The 18,710-nt window shown below is 40.5% G+C and overlaps 1 protein-coding gene across 5 annotated transcripts in view; it reads left to right on the top strand.

The window, feature by feature from the left end:
• The window catches only part of PXYLP1 (2-phosphoxylose phosphatase 1), a 106,601-nt gene that overhangs the window by 34,310 nt on the left and 53,581 nt on the right, over positions 1-18,710 (top strand). For all 5 annotated transcript variants that reach the window (XM_078389217.1, XM_072995964.2, XM_020793163.3 and 2 more), the window contains exon 2: positions 17,268-17,400. In XM_078389217.1, the coding sequence (XP_078245343.1) occupies positions 17,322-17,400 (79 nt within the window). In that variant the 5' untranslated portion in view covers positions 17,268-17,321. The remainder of the gene's footprint in view (positions 1-17,267; positions 17,401-18,710) is intronic.

Raw genomic sequence — 18,710 nt, 5'->3', positions numbered from 1 at the left:
TGATGCCCAGTATAATGCAGTGGATAGAATAGTGGACTAGGACTCAGAGGTTTGAATCCCCGCTAAGCTATGAAAACTCTTTGGCATTGTGAAACTTGTAAAACTTTTCCTTAAATATCTTACCTTGAAAGCCCTATTAGGGTCACTATAAGTTGGCTCTGACAATAGTTAGCCATCTTGTGAACTCTTAAGAGTTGAAGTTGAGATGTAAATGTGTATGTGCGGGCAATTCTAAGCACACATCTGCTTTGATTGATTTTATATTATTTGACAGGTGTATTTTATATTATTTAACACTATATTTCCTGCAGTGAAGCATTTTGATACTGAACTGCTATAGAGGATTTGCTTCGTAGCAACTGGAAGAATGGGCTTAATGAGGGATGTCATGTTCTGCTAAAAAAAATGGTTTAGAAATTTTTTGAAGGTGTTTCCTTGACAACTGATTCCTAGTGAAAGAACAATTTCATGTTATTACCTTGTGTGAATGCTGTAACTTTTATCAACCTGTACATAGCTTTTCTAATAGTTACTCCTACATTTCCCATAAGAATAGTATAATAGAAAGCAAACAGCAAAATTGGCAGTAGCAAAGAAATAATGAAATGACAGAGTGATTTTCCAAGAAATGTAGGTTTTGAACTGTGGAAGTCACAGTGGATAGGCTGCCTATTCCCTTCTGACCACATATAGAACATTTATTTTAAATATTGTTTTCCTAAAATTTGGGTAAGTCAGTGCACCATATCATTTTGTGTCTCTTAATTTCCTGTTTTCTATCTAGTGCCTTGTTATCTGATTTCAAATGTTTAGTTAATCCCAAAGAGCTCTGATTAACAGTGCCCTATAATCTTTCTATGTGTAATTGCAGTATGCATGTTCAAAGATGTGTGTGTGAAACAGCTGCTTAGGTAATACTTACATGTGGTGTGAGTAAGGAAAAATACTTCCAAGGGATTGAATTTAGCATAGCATTGTAGGTTTGTAACATTCATTTGAGGCTCTTGGAGTTGGAACTGCAGATGGGAGAGGCCTTGGACAAGTAAAGAATGAACAATTAAATGGTGGAGATTCTGGCAACTTCTGTACTTATATTTAAAACTACAGGAAGTATATGAAAGTTTATGATATGAATGCCATTCTTATAAAAGTGTGATCAAATACTTTTTTTCTTTATCTTCTAGTCCATGGTGTTTTTTTAATGTACAATTTCAAGGGACATTGGCAAAAATCCTGTTGGTGTTCCTTTAAATGTTGTATAATTAGCTATGGCTAATTGTGGCTAATGAATGAGGTGTCAGATTACATCTTAACCTCTCAGTTGGGTGTTATGCAGGCATGTGACTGAGATGAGCTCTGGCACACTGTCAAGTACTTGTAATTAGCCACAGCAAGTTATGTCATCCTTATGTGAACATCAGTAGGATTCTACCCACTGGTTCTTAATTCTTATATTGTAAAGTTTGAAAACCTATTTTTGTAGGAATGCTCAGTGTTCCTCATTTAAGTAGGAGAAGGGATGATGTGATATCCAGAATTTTCTAGTGCTCAATTCCAAATGAGTCTAGATGAAAGTGCTGTTCATCAATTTGTAAAGTGAACTTTCTATGTCAAGATGAGGGAAGAGTACCAGCATTTTTCAAGGATCTAGATTTATCCAGCAGTCAAAGAGTTCCTTCCAGTAATCCATAGAATTACTGAAGAGTTCTCTAATACTCAAATATTTCCAGTAATGATAATGAACTCATCATATCTCTATTGAGAATTTCTAAATATTCATTATTTTAAAGATGGCTAAGTATTTTTATTTGTAATTCATAATTACTTACACAAGCACTAGTTTCTGTAGAGATGTCTCATGATGTATTTCCTTCTCAAGAAGCAATGCAGGAGCCCAAACAACTGGGAGTAAGACAAATCTGGCTGCAGAGCAAGAGAAAAAACTTAGCCTGAATGACGGAATCATAGAATAATATAATAATTGAGTTGAAAGAGGCTTATAAGGCCATTGAGTCCAACTCTGTGCTCTGTGCAGGAGAGAACAAGATGAAACTAATGCAGAGTAATGGTACTGCAAGAAGCAGCAATAAACCTAGTGAACTTACCTTTCCTGGAGTCATTACAGTATACAAATCTGGGACTTGGTTAGGGTTTTTTGGGGGAGGCACCTGTAACTAAGTTCTTATCTTTAAACATTTCCTGAGATGATTTCAATTACTTTCAGCCCTATTGCAATTGAAGTTATTAAAAATCATAAATTTTTAATGCTTCTGGAGAAAAAGTAGAAGCTTTGTGGAGACATTTGGGCACCTTTTTTAAATAAACATTGTTTTCAGGGTGTGATCAGAAGAGCGTTTAGCCTGCTGTTTAGTCTTAAAATGACAGTCACTTCACAATATTGGCAAATTAAATATTTCCTCTGCTCTGCAGAGGAACAGATAAGGTAATTTTTTTGAGGCAGTCTATTAGGGCAGTGCTGATGTGCTGCATCACTTATTTAAAAAATAAGAAAAATCAGAAAACTTTTTTTCTTTTCTTTTGACTTAATAGTCAGGTTAAGAACCTGCCTGCAGATGAATGCACTGCTAAGTATCTAGCAGATGAAGCCAGATCAAATGGGGTCGCTTGAGGTCTGATATGCCACTTGCATTGAGGGTTGCACCAAATGGCACAGTAGACCTCTACTGATCCCAAGCAGCCCTCACCAGCTGACTCCAAAAGAACCCATCAAACAAGCCTTAATTGGGCACAGAAACACGAATATATAAAGATCTCACCCAATGAGTATATTAAAAAATGGAATGGAAATGGTTGTGACATCACTTTTCTAACTGATTTCTACCCCTAACATTTTCAGCAGCTAGGGTGATGGGCTGCCATAGGAGAGAAGTTGTAATTATGTTGATGAGAAACTTATGTGCAGAAAACTTCAGCATTTAGAATGTTAGATGTGGTAGGTAAAGGTTCCCCTTGACATTTAGTCCAGTCATGTGCGACTCTAAGGGGCAGTGCTTATCCCCGTTTCCAAGCCATAGAGCCTGTGTTTGTCCATAGACAGTTCCTGTGGTCCTTCCCACAGTGGTGGTACCTATTTATCTACTCACATTTGCATGCTTTCGAACTGCTAGGTTGACAGGTTGGTTAGATGTGGTACTGTATGGTAAATGCCCTGCTGGACATAATTCCCTGCTTGTAGACATGACTAACAAGTGTATCCATAGTTGACAAAGAAGACAGGAAGTGCTTGGAAAAAAGAAAAATTAAAAGCTGCATATTTGTAAGAATACAATTACTAAATGATCCTTTCAAGCTATTGCGTAATCCTTACAGCTGTTTTTTATTAAAAAAATAGAGCTGCTATTCATCTGCTTATAGAAAATACAGTGTTTATCTTTCGTGCACTATAATATTTATTTTTTCATTTCTTATATGTGCATTTTCTTTAGTAAACTGGTTTGTGTGTGTGGACATGTGTATGTGTTTATCTGCATAAAATACTGAAAGCCCGTGAAACACTGATTCCAGTGAGATACCGTATTTTTCGCACCATAAGACACACTTTCCCCCCACAAAACAGGGGGGGGGAAGTCTGTGCGTCTTATGGAGCGAAGAAAACAGATTATATTTTCCTGTTTTCTTCTCCTAAAAAATTGGTGCGTCTTATGAAAAGGTGCGTCTTATGGAGCGAAAAATACGGTAAGCCTAATTGGTGAGATTTCTGGGAAATAATTTCTGAACTTAATTGTTATAGGTAGGTAGAGGCTGACTTGATTTTTGTGCCATAGATAATCCATTCAAGAATCTAATCTCTTCAGAATCATCCTTTTGAAAAACATGTATACATGTACTGTTTACAAATCTTAAAGCCATGAGACAGAGCAGAATGTTCTGAATGGCTCTTTTCTTTTTAAGGATTAAATTGGGTACTTTTGCCAGTTTTCCTAAGTTTCGGAAAGAAATGAAAGAAACAATGGTAGTGATTTTCCTGATTGGCTCCTTATTGATATACCTAGAATGTCAGTTATGTCTGATACAAAATGTAATTCAGGAATTTTGGTATATACAGTGGTGCCTCGCACAGCGAGGTTAATCCATTCCGGATTAACCCTCGATGTGTGAAAACATCGCTGTACAGATCAAAAAACGCCATTGGAATGCATTAAACTTAGTTTAATGCGTTCCAATACATCTTTACTCACCGTACAGCGATGTTTCTCCGATGGCCGGCAGCCATTTTCGCGCCCTCCCCTCACTTAACGAGGGCACGAAAACGCTGCACGTGGCCATTTTGGGGCTTCCGGCGGCCATTTTGAAGCCGCCGAACAGCTGATCGGCGGGTCACAAAGTGAAGGTCGGTAAGCGAACCGCTTACCGACCTTCGCTCTGTGATTTTGAGCCATAGGAGCCATCAGTGTGCGATTGCATTTGCGATCGCTAGAACGGCCCCGTTGTGCGGATTCGTCGTTCTACGGTGAACTCGTTGTGCAAGGCACCACTCTATTTTAGATTTTTAAAAGAGATATGTCTGAAAAGACATGTTGTAGAAGTTACAGACTAACACATTTGAAGTGGCATAAGCTTTTGTGGACTGCAGTTTACTTCACTGAATGCCCAAGAGCAGTGTTCCAGCTGCTGGTATATATGATATGGGATATAAAAGTTAGGATGGGGGATCATGGGTTCTGTCTGACAATCTTTTGCTCCATCTTACAGAATCCCGCTGGTTCCCCCTTCCCCAATGTCAGGGCCTCTGTTATATCTGTCATCTGTCAAGGACTTCTCTTTCCCTCTAACAGAGCACCTTCCAGTTACCAAGGCTGACATCACCATGTGCATCTCTGTTTTGGTCCTGCTCTCCCAGAGTAACATATGGGTGTGTTCCTCTCTTTGGGTTCTTGCATGAGAATCCCTATGATAGTCTCATTGGATGACTGGGTGGGTTGTGTGGGCCCTGGCTTGGAGCATGACAATTCAATGACAGAAATAGCCATATCCCTGTCCTTCTATAACCACATCATCATCATCGTTGTTGTTGCTGTTCAAAATATATGCAGAATAATCTCTTTGGCCTTATCAGTTGTGTGTGCAACTCTCAGACTGCTGGTAAATCTGAAAAATAGCCCTTGACTAGGTGAGATGTCCCCTTCACGGATTGCTGCCTTGTCGTGGCGAAGCGACTTGAGTAACTCAGGGAAGCTATGGGCTATGCCGTCCAGGGACACCCAAGATGGACAGGTCATAGTGGAGAGTTCCGACTAAATGCAATCCATCTGGAGTAGGAATTGGCAAGCCACTCCAGTATCTTTGCCAAAAATGCCCCATGATCAGAAACAAAAGGCTAAAAGATATGACGCTAGAAGATGGGCCCCTCAGGTCGGAAGGTGTCCAACATGTTACTGAGGAAGTGCGGAGGACAAGTAGCTCCACAGCTAATGAAGTGGCTGGGCCAAAACCGAAAGGACGCTCAGCGGTGGACATGCCTGGAAGTGAAAGTGAAGTCCGATGCTGCAAAGAAAAATACTGCATAGGAACCTGGAATGTAAGATCTATGGACCTTGGTAAGCTGGATGTGGTCAAACAGGAGATGGCAAGAATCAACATTGACATCCTTGGCATCAGTGACCTAAAATGGACAGGAATGGGCGACTTCAATTCAGATGATTATCATATCTACTATTGTGGGCAAGAATCCCGTAGAAGGAATGGAGTAGCCCTCATAGTCAACAAAAGAGTGGGAAAAGCTGTAATGGGATATAATCTCAAAAATGATAGAATGATATCAATGCGAATCCAAGGCAGACCTTTCAACATCACAGTAATCCAAGTTTATGCTCCAACCACCAATGCTGAGGAGACTGAAATTGACCAGTTTTATGGAGATTTACAACACCTTCTAGAAGTGACACACAAAAAAGATGTTCTTCTCATTCTAGGGGATTGGAATGCTAAAGTCGGGAGTCAGGAGATAAAAGGAACAACAGGAAAGTTTGGCCTGTGAGTTCAAAATGAAGCAGGGCAACGGCTTATAGAGTTTTGTCAAGAGAACAAGCTGGTCATCACAAACACTCTTTTCCAACAACACAAGAGGCAACTCTCCACATGGACATCACCAGATGGGCAATACCGAAATCAGATTGATTATGTTCTCTGCAGCCAAAGATGGAGAAGCTCTAGACAGTCAGCAAACACAAGACCTGGAGCAGATTGTGGCTCTGATCATCAGCTTCTCATAGCAAATTTCAAGCTTAAACTGAAAAAAGTAGGAAAAGCCACTGGGCTAGTCAGGTATAATCTAAATCAAATCCCTTCTGAATACACAGTGGAAGTGAAGAACAGATATAAGCAACTAGATTTTGTGGACAGAGTGCCTGAAGAACTTTGGATAGAGGCTCGTAACATTGTACAGGAAGCAGCAACAAAAACCATCCCAAAGAAAAGGAAGTGCAACAAAGCAAAGTGGCTATCCAACGAGGCCTTAGAAATAGCAGAGAAGGGAAACAAAATGCAAGGGAGATAGGGAAAGTTACAGAAAACTGAATGCAGACTTCCAAAGAATAGCAAGGAGAGACAAGAGGGCCGTCTTAAATAAACAATGGAAAGAAATAGAGGAAAATATTAGAAAAGGAAAAACCAGAGATCTGTTCAGGAAAATTGGAGATATTAGAGGAACATTTTGTGCAAAGATGGACATGATAAAGGACAAAAATGGGAGGGACCTAACAGAAGCAGAAGACATTTAGAAGAGGTGGGAAGAATACACAGAGGAGTTATACCAGAAAGATTTGAATATCCTGGACAATCCAGATAATGTAGTTGCTGACCTTGAGCCAGACATCCTGGAGAGTGAAGTCAAGTGGGTCTTAGAAAGCTTGTCTAACAAGGCCAGTGGCAGTGATGGCATTCCAGTTGAAGTATTTAAAATCTTAAAAGATGACGCTGTTAAGGTGCTACATTCAATATGCCAGCAAGTCTGGAAAACTCAACAGTGGCCAGAGGACTGGAAAAGTTCAGTTTACATCCCAATCCCTAAGAAGGGCAGTGCCAAAGAATGTTCCAACTACCCTACAATTGCACTCATTTCAAACGCTAGCAAAGTAATGCTCAAAATCCTCCAAGGTAGGCTTCAGCAGTATGTGGACCGAGAACTCCCAGAAGTACAAGCTGGATTCCGAAGGGGATTTTGAAGTATTTAGATTATACCTGACTAGTTTGATCACTTTATCTCCTGAGAAATCTATATGTAGGACAGGAAGCAACAGTTAGAACTGGATATGGAACAACTGATTGGTTCAAAATTGGGAAAGGAGTACAACAAGGCTGTATATTGTCCCCCTGCTTATTTAACTTATATGCAGAATACATATGTGAAAGGCTGGATTGGGTGAATCCCAAGCTGGAATTAATATTGCCGGAAGAAATATCAACAACCTCCAATATGCAGATGATACCACTCTGATGGCAGAAAGTGAGGAGGAATTAAGGAACCTCTTAATGAAGATGAAAGAGGAGAGTGGAAAAAATGGTCTGAAGCTCAACATCCCCTGGACTGCAAGGTTATCAGACCTATATGTTCTGAAGGAAATCAACCCTGAGTGGTCACTGGAAGGACCGATCCTGAAGCTGAGGCTCCATTACTTTGGCCATCTCATGAGAAGAGAGGAGTCCCTGGAAAAGACCCTGATGTTGGGAAAGTGTGAAGGCAAGAGGAGAAGGGGACGACAGAACAAGATGGTTGGACAGTGTCAATGAAGCTACCAACATAAATTTGACCGAACTCCGGGAGGCAGTGGAAGACAAGAGGGCTTCCTGTGCTCTCGTATATGGGGTCAGGAAGAGTCAAACATGACTCAATGACTAAACAACAACAGGTGAGATGGCCCGGTTCTATCTTAAGAGTGTGGGTTTTGCACATTTTAGCATATTTTATATCATCCTTCTTATTACCTTCCATACATCCTTTTCTGAGGCTCTGTTTTCAGTGCCAACTTTATGAAGATAAGAACTATCCAGCGGGAATCAAGCTAGTTCCATCTATTTTTCTGAGAAAGTGGGAAAAAAAATCTTTTTTATCCTATCCCCAAATTGGTGAAAATGAATTTTGATATCAGCGAGCAGAAGGGTGTAACCAGAAATGACTCAGAAGCAGTCAAAAACAGAAACTGAAGTCAAGTAGAAGATGACTGAGCATGGAAAAGTTTTTGTTTTTCAGTGCACAATGTGATTTTGTTCTCTCGGCACTCTTTAAGATCCTAGCCCTTGGTTGGTTCCTGTTCCTGTTTCATCAGTTGTGGTCCAAAAAAGTGGCTCTGTGCTCTTAAAAAGTGTTATCCAAAAAGTGTGGGGGAGGGAGTTACAAAATAAATATTGTTTTCAGGTGTTGATGCATCTGTGGGAATTTCACTTAGAAATAATGAAACTGAAAGGAACAAGAAATATTTGGTCACCAAGACTGAACACATACTATTTGCTTTTGAAATTCCACTTCATTAGACCTTGGTGAAACTTCCTGGAATGACCCATTTTGGACCTTATATTTTGTAAACCATGGACAATTATACTATATTCAGTGGCTTTGGTTGGGATTTGAATTTTTTTAAAAATCATTAAACATTAGTGGAAACACTTTGTCCAGACGTTTGTTCAGCTGGAAGCAGTTGATCCTTCCTAAAACTTTCCATTTCTCTAAAGCTAGGGAAGTGGGTTGGCAGGCTCCAAACGTTGTCTGGCTCTTGCGGTAGTTTGTTGCCCCTTGGCAACACTAACACTTTTTAATCAAAACCCAATAAAATATTTGCCCCACTTCTGAAAAACCAAACAATGCTTTCAAGTTTTTAGAGAAACATATCTCTATATTTCATCTCTCTTTAGTTTTGCTAATATGTAGATGTGAAGGGGTCAATGTTTTAAGTAAGAGACCATCCTGAGACACAAAGACTGATATGAGAATGTCTACAGAAAATGCAGAGCCTATTCCTGATTTAATTTCTTCCTGGTTAGAATGTTTTATCAAATGTAATGACACTTCCAGCTAATATTTTCTGGTCTGCTTGGTTTTAGCTGTTTCTCTGTGTTCATGGACACTCTTTAAAGCATTTTGGCCAAGCTGACATTAGTTGTCTGTCACACTTATTAGGCATTAACTAGAAAAGAATTCCTGAGCTGCATGATTCTGTTCAGGGAGCAGGATCCTTTGGAAACAATATAAATTTATTGTGTACCCTAAATAATGAAGCTTTACTGTGCAGGGAAACACTTAATACAATTGCGTCATTGAAATCCTAATTCATTTAAACTTTCAAAAGCAGGAACAGGGAAGAAGGCCAATAATAATACTTAAGACATATTTAAAAATTACCTTTATGAGGAGTGCACTGTATAGATCTTAACTTGCTTGTAACTATATTTTAAGTTCTTGAGGTTACTGAAAATCTTTCACTGGCTATGACTTCAGTACATTTTATATGGTAGGTTTACAAGTTTGTCATGTACCTGCATTGAGTTTTGAGAAAGAGACACCAAGAGCTTCACAGGAGTGAAGCTTTGGTAAGATTCAGCAGAAGGAAATGATATTGTTCACAACATGTTAGGGGGAAGCCACAGGATTTTAGACTGCTTCAGATACTCTATGTGTGTTATGAGGGGATAGCATTTGAGCATGTCCTTGAGAGAGCACATCTGTGCCTGAATTGGATCGGTTCTATTATGTGATTTGCAGTGCTGAAAAGGTGAAAAATGTGCACTGGACCTATTTGTTTATCTAACAACAGCCATTCTCAATGGGGGGGCATATGTATGTATGTATGTATGTATGTATGTATGTATGCATGCATTTATTTATTTATTTATTTGATTTATTTATTTATTTATTTATTTGATTTATTTGATTTATTTGATTTATTTGATTTATATCCCACTCTTCTAGACAATGTCTACTCAGGACGGCTTACAATAAAACATATCATAAAACAGTTAAAACAATTTAAGTCAATGGTATTAATATTGTTCAAGATGGGCATTGTTAAGAAAAAGCTAAAGTAAGAAGTAAAAGTTAAGTATTGACAGGAGGGAAGGCCTGCCTAAAGAGCCAAGCCTTTAATTGGCTCTTAAAAACACCCAGCGAGGGTGCCAGGCAGATCTCTGGCGGCAAGCTGTTCCAAAGTCGAGGGGCCACTGCCAAGAAGGCCCGGTTTCTTGTTCTTTCTTTCTGGGCCTCCCTCGGCATTCGGCCCCTCAGCCGTCTTTCCTGGCTATAGCGAGTGACTCGAGTAGATCTAGGTGGGAGAAGGTGTTCCGCTAGGTATCGAGGTCCTAAACCGTTTAGGGCTTTATATGTCATCATTAACACTTTGAAATCAATGCAGAAATGAATGGGCAACCAATGCAACGCAGCCAGAGTCGGAGAGATATGCTGGTATTTTCTCATTACGCTAAGAAGTCTGGCCGCCACCTTTTGCACCATTTGAAGTTTCCGCATCAATCTCAAAGGTAGCCCCACGTAGAGCACATTAATCTCGAGATTACAAGCGCATGGACCACAGTAATGCGGGCCCCGCCATCAAGATAGGGACGCAACTGGGCAATCAGCCACAGGTGGAAATAGGCGGACACCACTTGGGTTTCCATGGTAAGCTGCGAACCTCACTCATCACAGTGAGACTCATTCCCCCAAAAGAGAGGGAGTTTCCCAAACCGCCAATGGAGGGGCCACCCACCCTCAGGACCTCCGTCTTGTCCAGTTTCAGCCTCAGCCCATTCTCCTGCATCCGTTGCAGTACAGCCTCCAGATAGCGTTGAAGGGACAAAACGGCATCCACTGAGGTAGGTGAAAAGGAGATGTAGAGCTGAGTGTCATCAGCATACTGATGACACGAAGCCCCACACCCCCTGATGACCCCACCCAGCGGCCTCATATAGATGTTAAACAGCATTGGGAAGTTAATCAAGCCCTGTGGAACCCCAGAATTGAGACGGGGACGAAACACTCTTCCCAAGCTGTACTCTCTGAGGGTGGTCCTCCAAGAAGGTTTGGAGCCAGGCAAGCACAAGACCACTGGTCCCCAACTCGGAGAGCCTCCCCAGGAGGATACCATGGTTGATGGTATCAAAGGTGGCTGAGATATTGAGGAGGACCAACAAGGACATTTTGCCCCTGTCAGCCTCCCTCAGGAGGTCATCCAACAGTGCAACCAGTGCTATTTCTTGCCATGGTGCAGCCTGAAGCCCGACTGGAAGAGATCCAGGGCTTTGGTTTCATCTAAAAGAGCCTGAAGCTGATCAACCACCACCCTCTTTGCCATTTTACTAAGGAAGGAAACATTGGCGACAGGCCTATAGCCCATATCGTCCGCCGCCAAATTTAGTTTCTTCCTAATGGGCCTAATGAGTGTCTTCTTGAGGGCAAGAGGAACCTTGCCCTCCTGGAGAGACCCATTAATTACCGCTGTAGCTCATTCAGTTGTTACAGGCCTGACTACTTTGATTAGCAGGCCAGACAAGGGTCAAGAGAGGAGGTGGTGGCCCGGCAGCGATCAAGCGCTTTGTCCACCATATCTGGCGTCACAGGATGAAAGGCTTCAAGCCTCGCTAGGCAAGGTGGAGCGCTGGACATCTCTGCTCGATCCACTGTATTTAAAAAAGGATAGAGGTCCTGGTGGATGGCCTCCACTTTAGATTTAAAAAATGCTGCAAATTGGTCAGGTGAAATATTAGTAGGAGGCCCATCCCCTAGACCAATTCTGGATAGATCGCAAGCTATACAGAAGAATCCACGTGCTGATTTGAAGTTTCGCTTATCCGGTTAGTGAAGTGTGATCGTCTAGCAGTCCTCACCTTAGCAAGGTATTGGTTAGTCGCGATCCTGACAGCTTTCTTATTATAATCCGTCGGTTCATGTATCCAATTGCACTCTCTCCGTCTCCTTAATTTGCTTCATAGCTCGCAGCTCCTGGCCCTCTGGAGAGCCCTGGCACCACAGACTGGAAACAGTTCTTCACACATGACCTTATAAGATTTATCACCCTGATTTGGCTTATATTTCTCCCATATTATGTTTATGACAGTGGCCAAGAAAAGGTTGAGAATGGCTACAATCAACCTATTTTTTTTTCTTTCAGTGGAAGGGTTTGCCTTGCGTTTTCAAATATGGATTCTCATGTACAGTTAATTCGGTACCAGTTTATGAATCAAATTGTAATTGATGAGGAATCACTTTGCAACCACTGTGGCCACAGAAATTGCAGAATACAGTATTTTGTTTTCTTCCTTATATGGATGTAGCCCAAGGTGGTCAAATGAAAAATATGTGGTTTTGGAACAGTTGAGTCTGGGTATTTGATGTCCTTTTGTGCCTGTTGGAAGGAGAGCCAGCTTATGCAGCCTTGGGAAAGCTGCATAGTCCCTGAGAACTACCAGGAGGGATTGGTAAACCACTTATCTTAGAATCATAGAAAAGTGAAGTTGGAAGGCCATCAAATCCAACTCCCTGCTCAATGCAGGAATACAATCAAAGCATATCTGTCAGGTGATTATCTTAAGTTTTTCTTGAATGCCTCCAATGTTGGAGCACTCACCAACTCCTGAGGTAACTGGTTCTACTGCCGTACTGCTCTAACAGGAACTTTTTCCTGATATTCAACCAAAATCTGGCTTCCATTAACTTGAGCCCATTGTTGCATGTCCTGCACTTGCGATGATCGAGAACAGGTCCTACCCCTCCTCTGTATGACAGTCTTTCAAATATTTGAAAAGTGCTATCATAGCACACCTCAGTCTTCTTTTCTCAAGGCTATACATGCCTAGTTCTTTCAGCCTTTCCTCATAAGGCTTTGTTTCCAGCCCCCTGATCATCCCTGTCGGCCTCCTCTGAACTTCTTCCAATTTGTTAGCATCCCTCTTGAAATGTGGTGTCCAGAACGGGACACAATACTCAAGGTGAGTCCTAACCAATGCTAAATACAGGGGGACTAGCACCTTGCAGGATTTGGAAACTATATTTCTATTGATGCAGCCTAAAATAGCAATAGTGTTTTTTTTTGTAGCCACATCACACTATTGGCTCGTATTTAGCTTATAATTACAGTAATTCCAAGATCCTTCTCACTCATAGTTTTACTGAGCCAGGTATCCCTCATCTTGTAACTGTGCAATTGGTTTCTTTTTCCAAGGTGCACTACTTTCCAGTTATCCCTGGTGAATTTCATTCGGTTTTTTTGGCCCAGTGCTCAAGCCTATCAAGGTCATTTTGAATTTTGTTAGGGTATTAGCTATTCCGCTGCATTTGGTATCACCTGGAAATTTAACAAGCATTCTCCCTGCATTCCATCATCCAAGTCATTAATAAAAATATTGAAGAGCACCAGGCCCAGGATTGAGCCTTGAGGTACGCCATGTGTTACCTCTACCCAATTAGAGAAGGACCCATTAATAATCACCCTCTGAGTACAATTTTGTAGGTGAATATTTGATACCTGGAAAACCCTGGGAAGGGATGTTGTAAGTTGCAATTGATGATGGCACACCACCACCATTATTACTGTTATTAAATTAGTATAAAGGAATAAAATAGCTGTTACATATGATTTGTTAAAATGCATAGTGGTTGGCTGGCCTAAAAATTGTGAAAAATGATTTTTCTTTTTCATTTACTGGAAGGACCATGTCTTTTTTCTATTGTTTGTCTTAGCCATTTGTTGGGTGTCTTCTTATTGCCTTGTACTGCCAGCTAAGCTTAGTGATATACAGTGGTGCCCCGCTTAACGATTAACCCCGCTTGATGATGAATCTGCTTCACAATGATGTTTCAATGGGCAAAATCCGATTTACGACGATCGGTTCCCTGCTTCAGGAACCGATTCTTCGCATTACGATGATCAAAACAGCTGATCATTGGGTTTTTAAAATGGCCCCCGACTGTTCAAAATGACTCCCCGCTGTGTTCATGACGGATTTTTTGCTGCACAAGCATCAGAAAATGGCCGCCCTATGGAGGATCTTTTCGGGACGCTGAGGTATTTCACCCATTGGAACGCATTGAACCGGTTTTCAATGCATTTCAGTGGGCTTTTTTATTTCACTTGATGAGGATTTCGCTCTACAGCAATTTTGCTGGAACGGATTATTCTCATCAAGCGAGGCACCACTGTATACAAGTAGGCCTCACCTTCTATTGGAATGGGCAAACAATATCCTGCAGCTGTTCTTAGCTTTGTATGCAATAGATACTGTACTTTTAGTTGCTTCCAAGGTTCTATAAAGCCCAATACACTAACACAGATAGATAGAGCTGTTACTCACTTCCAGCAGTTGCAAATACTCAAGTTTGCTAATGATTAGAACATCAGCGGTCTGCATATGTGTTTGTCAGTGGTATGCTTGTGCTTTATTTTGATAGCCGCCACTTTTTTCACATTTAGTATTTTTTTAAAAGGTATATAATCTTCCTGTTGTAAACTTCCTATAGTCTTCCTGTGGTGTATCTAGCAAGAACTGTTATCGCTGTATAATGTTTTGATTCTATTTCATTTCTAGTAATTGAATGTGTTGGCTTATATTACATTTAGTAATAATAATTATGAGCTATCAAGGCAATTCCAGCTTATAGCAACCTTTTCAGGGTTTTTTAATATTGAATACTCAGAAGTGGTTTATTGTTCAATTTTTGTAGGGATGCTCTGCAAGTGTGTAGCTAGCCCAAGGCTACATAGGGTGACTCTTCTTCTGGGATGCACAGAATACCTTGAGTTTCTTCCTTAAGGTGAATTTAATTACTCATGTTATGGTACTTTGCAACATTTTGATATCTTCCACCAGATAAGTACTGTGATTTGATGGAGACAGACTTTGAAGAGTGGTATTGATTATTATGGAGACAGACTATTTTAATCAATCTATTTAAGCTGTCATAGTGATTCAGAGTAATTATATATTTACTCTCTTTGCGAGACAGAAGGCTAATGTTCTCAAGTGGTAGAAAAATGGACTTGCTCTAATGATGCTGCGTCTTCATCAAATGACCAAATGCAGTTTGTGTATGCTGGATGAACATAACAACAGCTAACCATGTAGATTAGTGTAGGGTCTCTCCATTCTTCTGCTGCAATCTACAACAGTACTTCTTTGTGTGATTATACCAAAGTAGATGGCTAGCTGCTTTCTGACCTTGTTGATGCTGCAAATAGTCCTAATAGCAATCAATTGCAAGTATTTCTTCAACTAGGTTCCTGTTAGAAGTTAGTATTTATGTACAATGGTGCCTCGCAAGACGAATGCTTCGCGGGACGAAAAACCCGCAAGACGATTGTTTTTTGCGATCGCTATGGTGCCTCGCAAGACAGCTTCTTCTATGGCCGTGCTTTGCTAGACGTCCCCCCCCCCCGAGGCCGATGCCTAACAAGATGAAAAAAAATCATCTTGTGAGGTTCTATGGGAAACCACTTTTCGCAAGACAATTTTTTCACAAGACAGCGCTTCTTGCGGAACAGATCACATTTGTCTTGCGAGGCACCACTGTACTTGAGAAAGAATACTGCCAGTGAGGTGTCTTTCTATTCCTGTGTTTCAGCTTAGCTCCCCTCTCTCCCACTATGATTGTCATTATATCTATGCTATGATTTGAAGCATCATTCATCTGCTTTCTCAAGATCACTTCCAAGCATTGTAACTCCATCCTGTGCATCATGATACAGCAGTTACCGTGCTAGTACTTCCATAACCATGGTGCTGTGGTGTAAGAGAATTACTGGCTAGTTGGTAGTAGTGTTACAATTATATATAAAAACCTTCAGAGGAAGCCAAAGAAACCAGGATAGTTCTTTGAATCCGGCACTCTAAACTTTTCTGTAAAAGGTCCTGGTGAGGGGCTGAGTTACTAAATGTCTTCTATCTTTTCTTACAATCTTTTCAAGACACTAAAAGCAGCAGTGTTACAACACAACAGAAATGGGAACAGGGATACTTACACAGTTATCAGCAATAAATGTATAAAATCTCAACATGATGATTCACACTGTTGCTATCAGTCTTTCTTGAGAGGGTTCTTAATAATGTAGTATCATAGTATGATGGTAATCCTTGTTCTTTGTCAAATGCCTCAGGCTATGCTCTTCTGCCCTGGCACTAGCCTCATCATAGTTTAATGCTGTAGGAGAAGAAACAGACAGTGCTTAGAGTGTAGCCGCAAGTGAAGCAAACTTTCCAAACAGCAGGGTACTTTTATTATTATTCTGAAGTTGCTTTCCTCATTCCCCCCCCCCCCCGCTTTCTTTCCATTCTCTACTTGCCTTTTATCTCTTGTACATAAGGTAACTGGATGAAAAAGAGGACAGTTACACAGGAAAGAATTTCAGCAGGTATACCTTTTAATGCAAGTTATACCTGCTGAAATTTCCTCCACATAACCATTTGAGAGCACAGGAATCCTCTATTTCAGCTGGCTACCCTACTTATACATATGGTTTTGTTTGTGTAAGTCTGCATGTGTAGGTGATAGTAACCATGCAAGGTTATTGTTGAGTGTGGAGAAGTAGTTTAGAGATGGTTATAAGTTTCTGATACTTGTTTAATGTTTTGCTGCTGCATTAAAAACACTAATCAGAGACTTTGAATTGAAAAACTAGAAAGGCTTTCTTTATGGTGTATTTGTTACAAAACAACTTAGTCTGAATTGTGATCTTCATCAAAGGGGTTAGGGAGAGTCACTTTAGTGATAGCTAGTCATAAAAAGGGAACGTGGATAAATTTAACTTTCTAAAAGGGAACATGGATACACTTAGACATGGGTAACCTTAGATAGTTTCAGATAGTAGAACACCTTCAAACAGATGCATTAGGTGAATTTGCGTTATTATGTTAGAAATCAACTGAATGTGTTAGAAATCAACTGGAATCTAAGCTTCAGTCAAATATGTGCTTTCCATCTGAGAAACAAGCAGGCATGTTGAAAGATAATGCTTTGTGTTGTACACTGACCTGTAAGTAACACAACCTAAATACGAAACAAAGATCTCTTCAAAGAACAGTATCATATGAAAGCTATCAAAAAACCAGATGGGGCTCATAAATCACAAACATGAAGAACCAGAGCTTTGGCCCTACATGACTTTGTAGATGAATTTCATCCCTGTGTGGCATAATTCAGCCCGTGCAAAACAGGTAGATGTAGCACGCTGAAATCATATTCCTGTTCCTAATGTTATGTATAGTATTTCTCAAAAGAGGGAGTGATTTGTTGAGTTATCTCTAATGAATCATTTTTATGTTTGTATTGACAGGAATTGTCTTGGCTGTGGAGGTGAAACCATGAAGAAATAGCAGAGAAACTAATAATGTTTTTCCGAAATCGTTTTCTGTTCTTGTTGGCCTTGGCAGCCTTATTAGCCTTTCTGAGCCTTAGCCTACAATTCTGTAAGTATAATCCATCTGTTTATGATTACTGTATAAAATCACCCTCTTTATATTTGGTTCCTTAAGATTAATAATATTAATAATAATTGTGCCATCAAGTCAATTCTGAGTTACAACAACCCTTTTCAGGATTTTCTAGGTAGAGAGTACTCAAAAGCAGTTTTCTGTTCCCTTTTACTGGGAGCATTCTGGAACTGTGCAGCTTGCCCAAGACCACATAGACTGTCTCTTCTAGGATACGCAGTGGAGAATTAAACTCCTAATCTGGCTCAGCAGCCAGAGACCTTAAACCACTGAACTATCCAGCAAGCTTTCTTAGCTACATGTTTTCTTCATAGACACGTAGAGGAAGCTTCTCAAAAGCAAGTGAGTTTCCAGTTTCAGCATTTACATTGTCTTTGTATTTGTAGCAGGTTCTAATGAAACTAGTGTTGATAGTGAGAATGGAAGAAAGGTGATCTGTTTCTGTTTTTGATAGTGTGGAACTTATTTTAAAAAAAGAAAAGAAAAAGAAAGGTTTCAACTTCCATTTACTCCATCCCTCGGTTTTCTGTAGCAGCCTTTCACAGCCTGGTACTCTTTTCTTATGCTTGTCTAAATGAACTCAGCTATAACTCTCAGAATCCACACCCGGCTCAAATACTGGCCATGCAGGGGATGATATTAATTGCATAGTATACCGTTGGATTCCCTTCATAGATTGCTGCCTTGTTGTGGCAAAGGCACTTGAGTAATTCAGAGAAGTTATGGGCTATGCCGTGCAGGGACACCCAAGATGGACAGGTCCTAGTGGAGAGTTTTGACTAAATGCGATCTACCTGGAGCAGGAACTGGTGAGCCACTCCAGTATCTTTGCCAAAAAAACCTCCATGAACAGAAAAAAAAGACTTAAAAAAAATGACGCTGGAAGATGAGCCCCTCAGGTCAGAAGGCATCCAACATGCTACTGCGGAAGAGAGTAGGACAAGTACAAGTAGCTCCAGAGCTAATGAAGTGGTTGGGTCAAAGCTAAAAGGATGCTGAGTTGCAGACACGCCTGGAAGTGAAACGAAAATCTGATGCTTCAAAGAAAAATACTGCATAGGAACCTGGAATGTAAGATCTATGAACCTTGGGAAGCTGAATGTGTCAAACAGGAGATGGCAAGAATCAACATTGACATCCTGGGTGTCAGTGAACTAAAATGGATGGGAATAGGTGAATTCAATTCAGGCAATTAACATATCTACTATTGTGGGCAAGAATCCCATAGAAGAAATGGAGTATCCCTCATAGTCGACAAAAGAGTGGGAAAAGAAGTACTGGGATAC

This window comes from Pogona vitticeps, chromosome 3, assembly GCF_051106095.1.
Source record: "Pogona vitticeps strain Pit_001003342236 chromosome 3, PviZW2.1, whole genome shotgun sequence".
Taxonomy (NCBI): Eukaryota; Metazoa; Chordata; class Lepidosauria; order Squamata; family Agamidae; genus Pogona; species Pogona vitticeps.
This window is presented reverse-complemented; position numbering and strand designations above follow the sequence as displayed.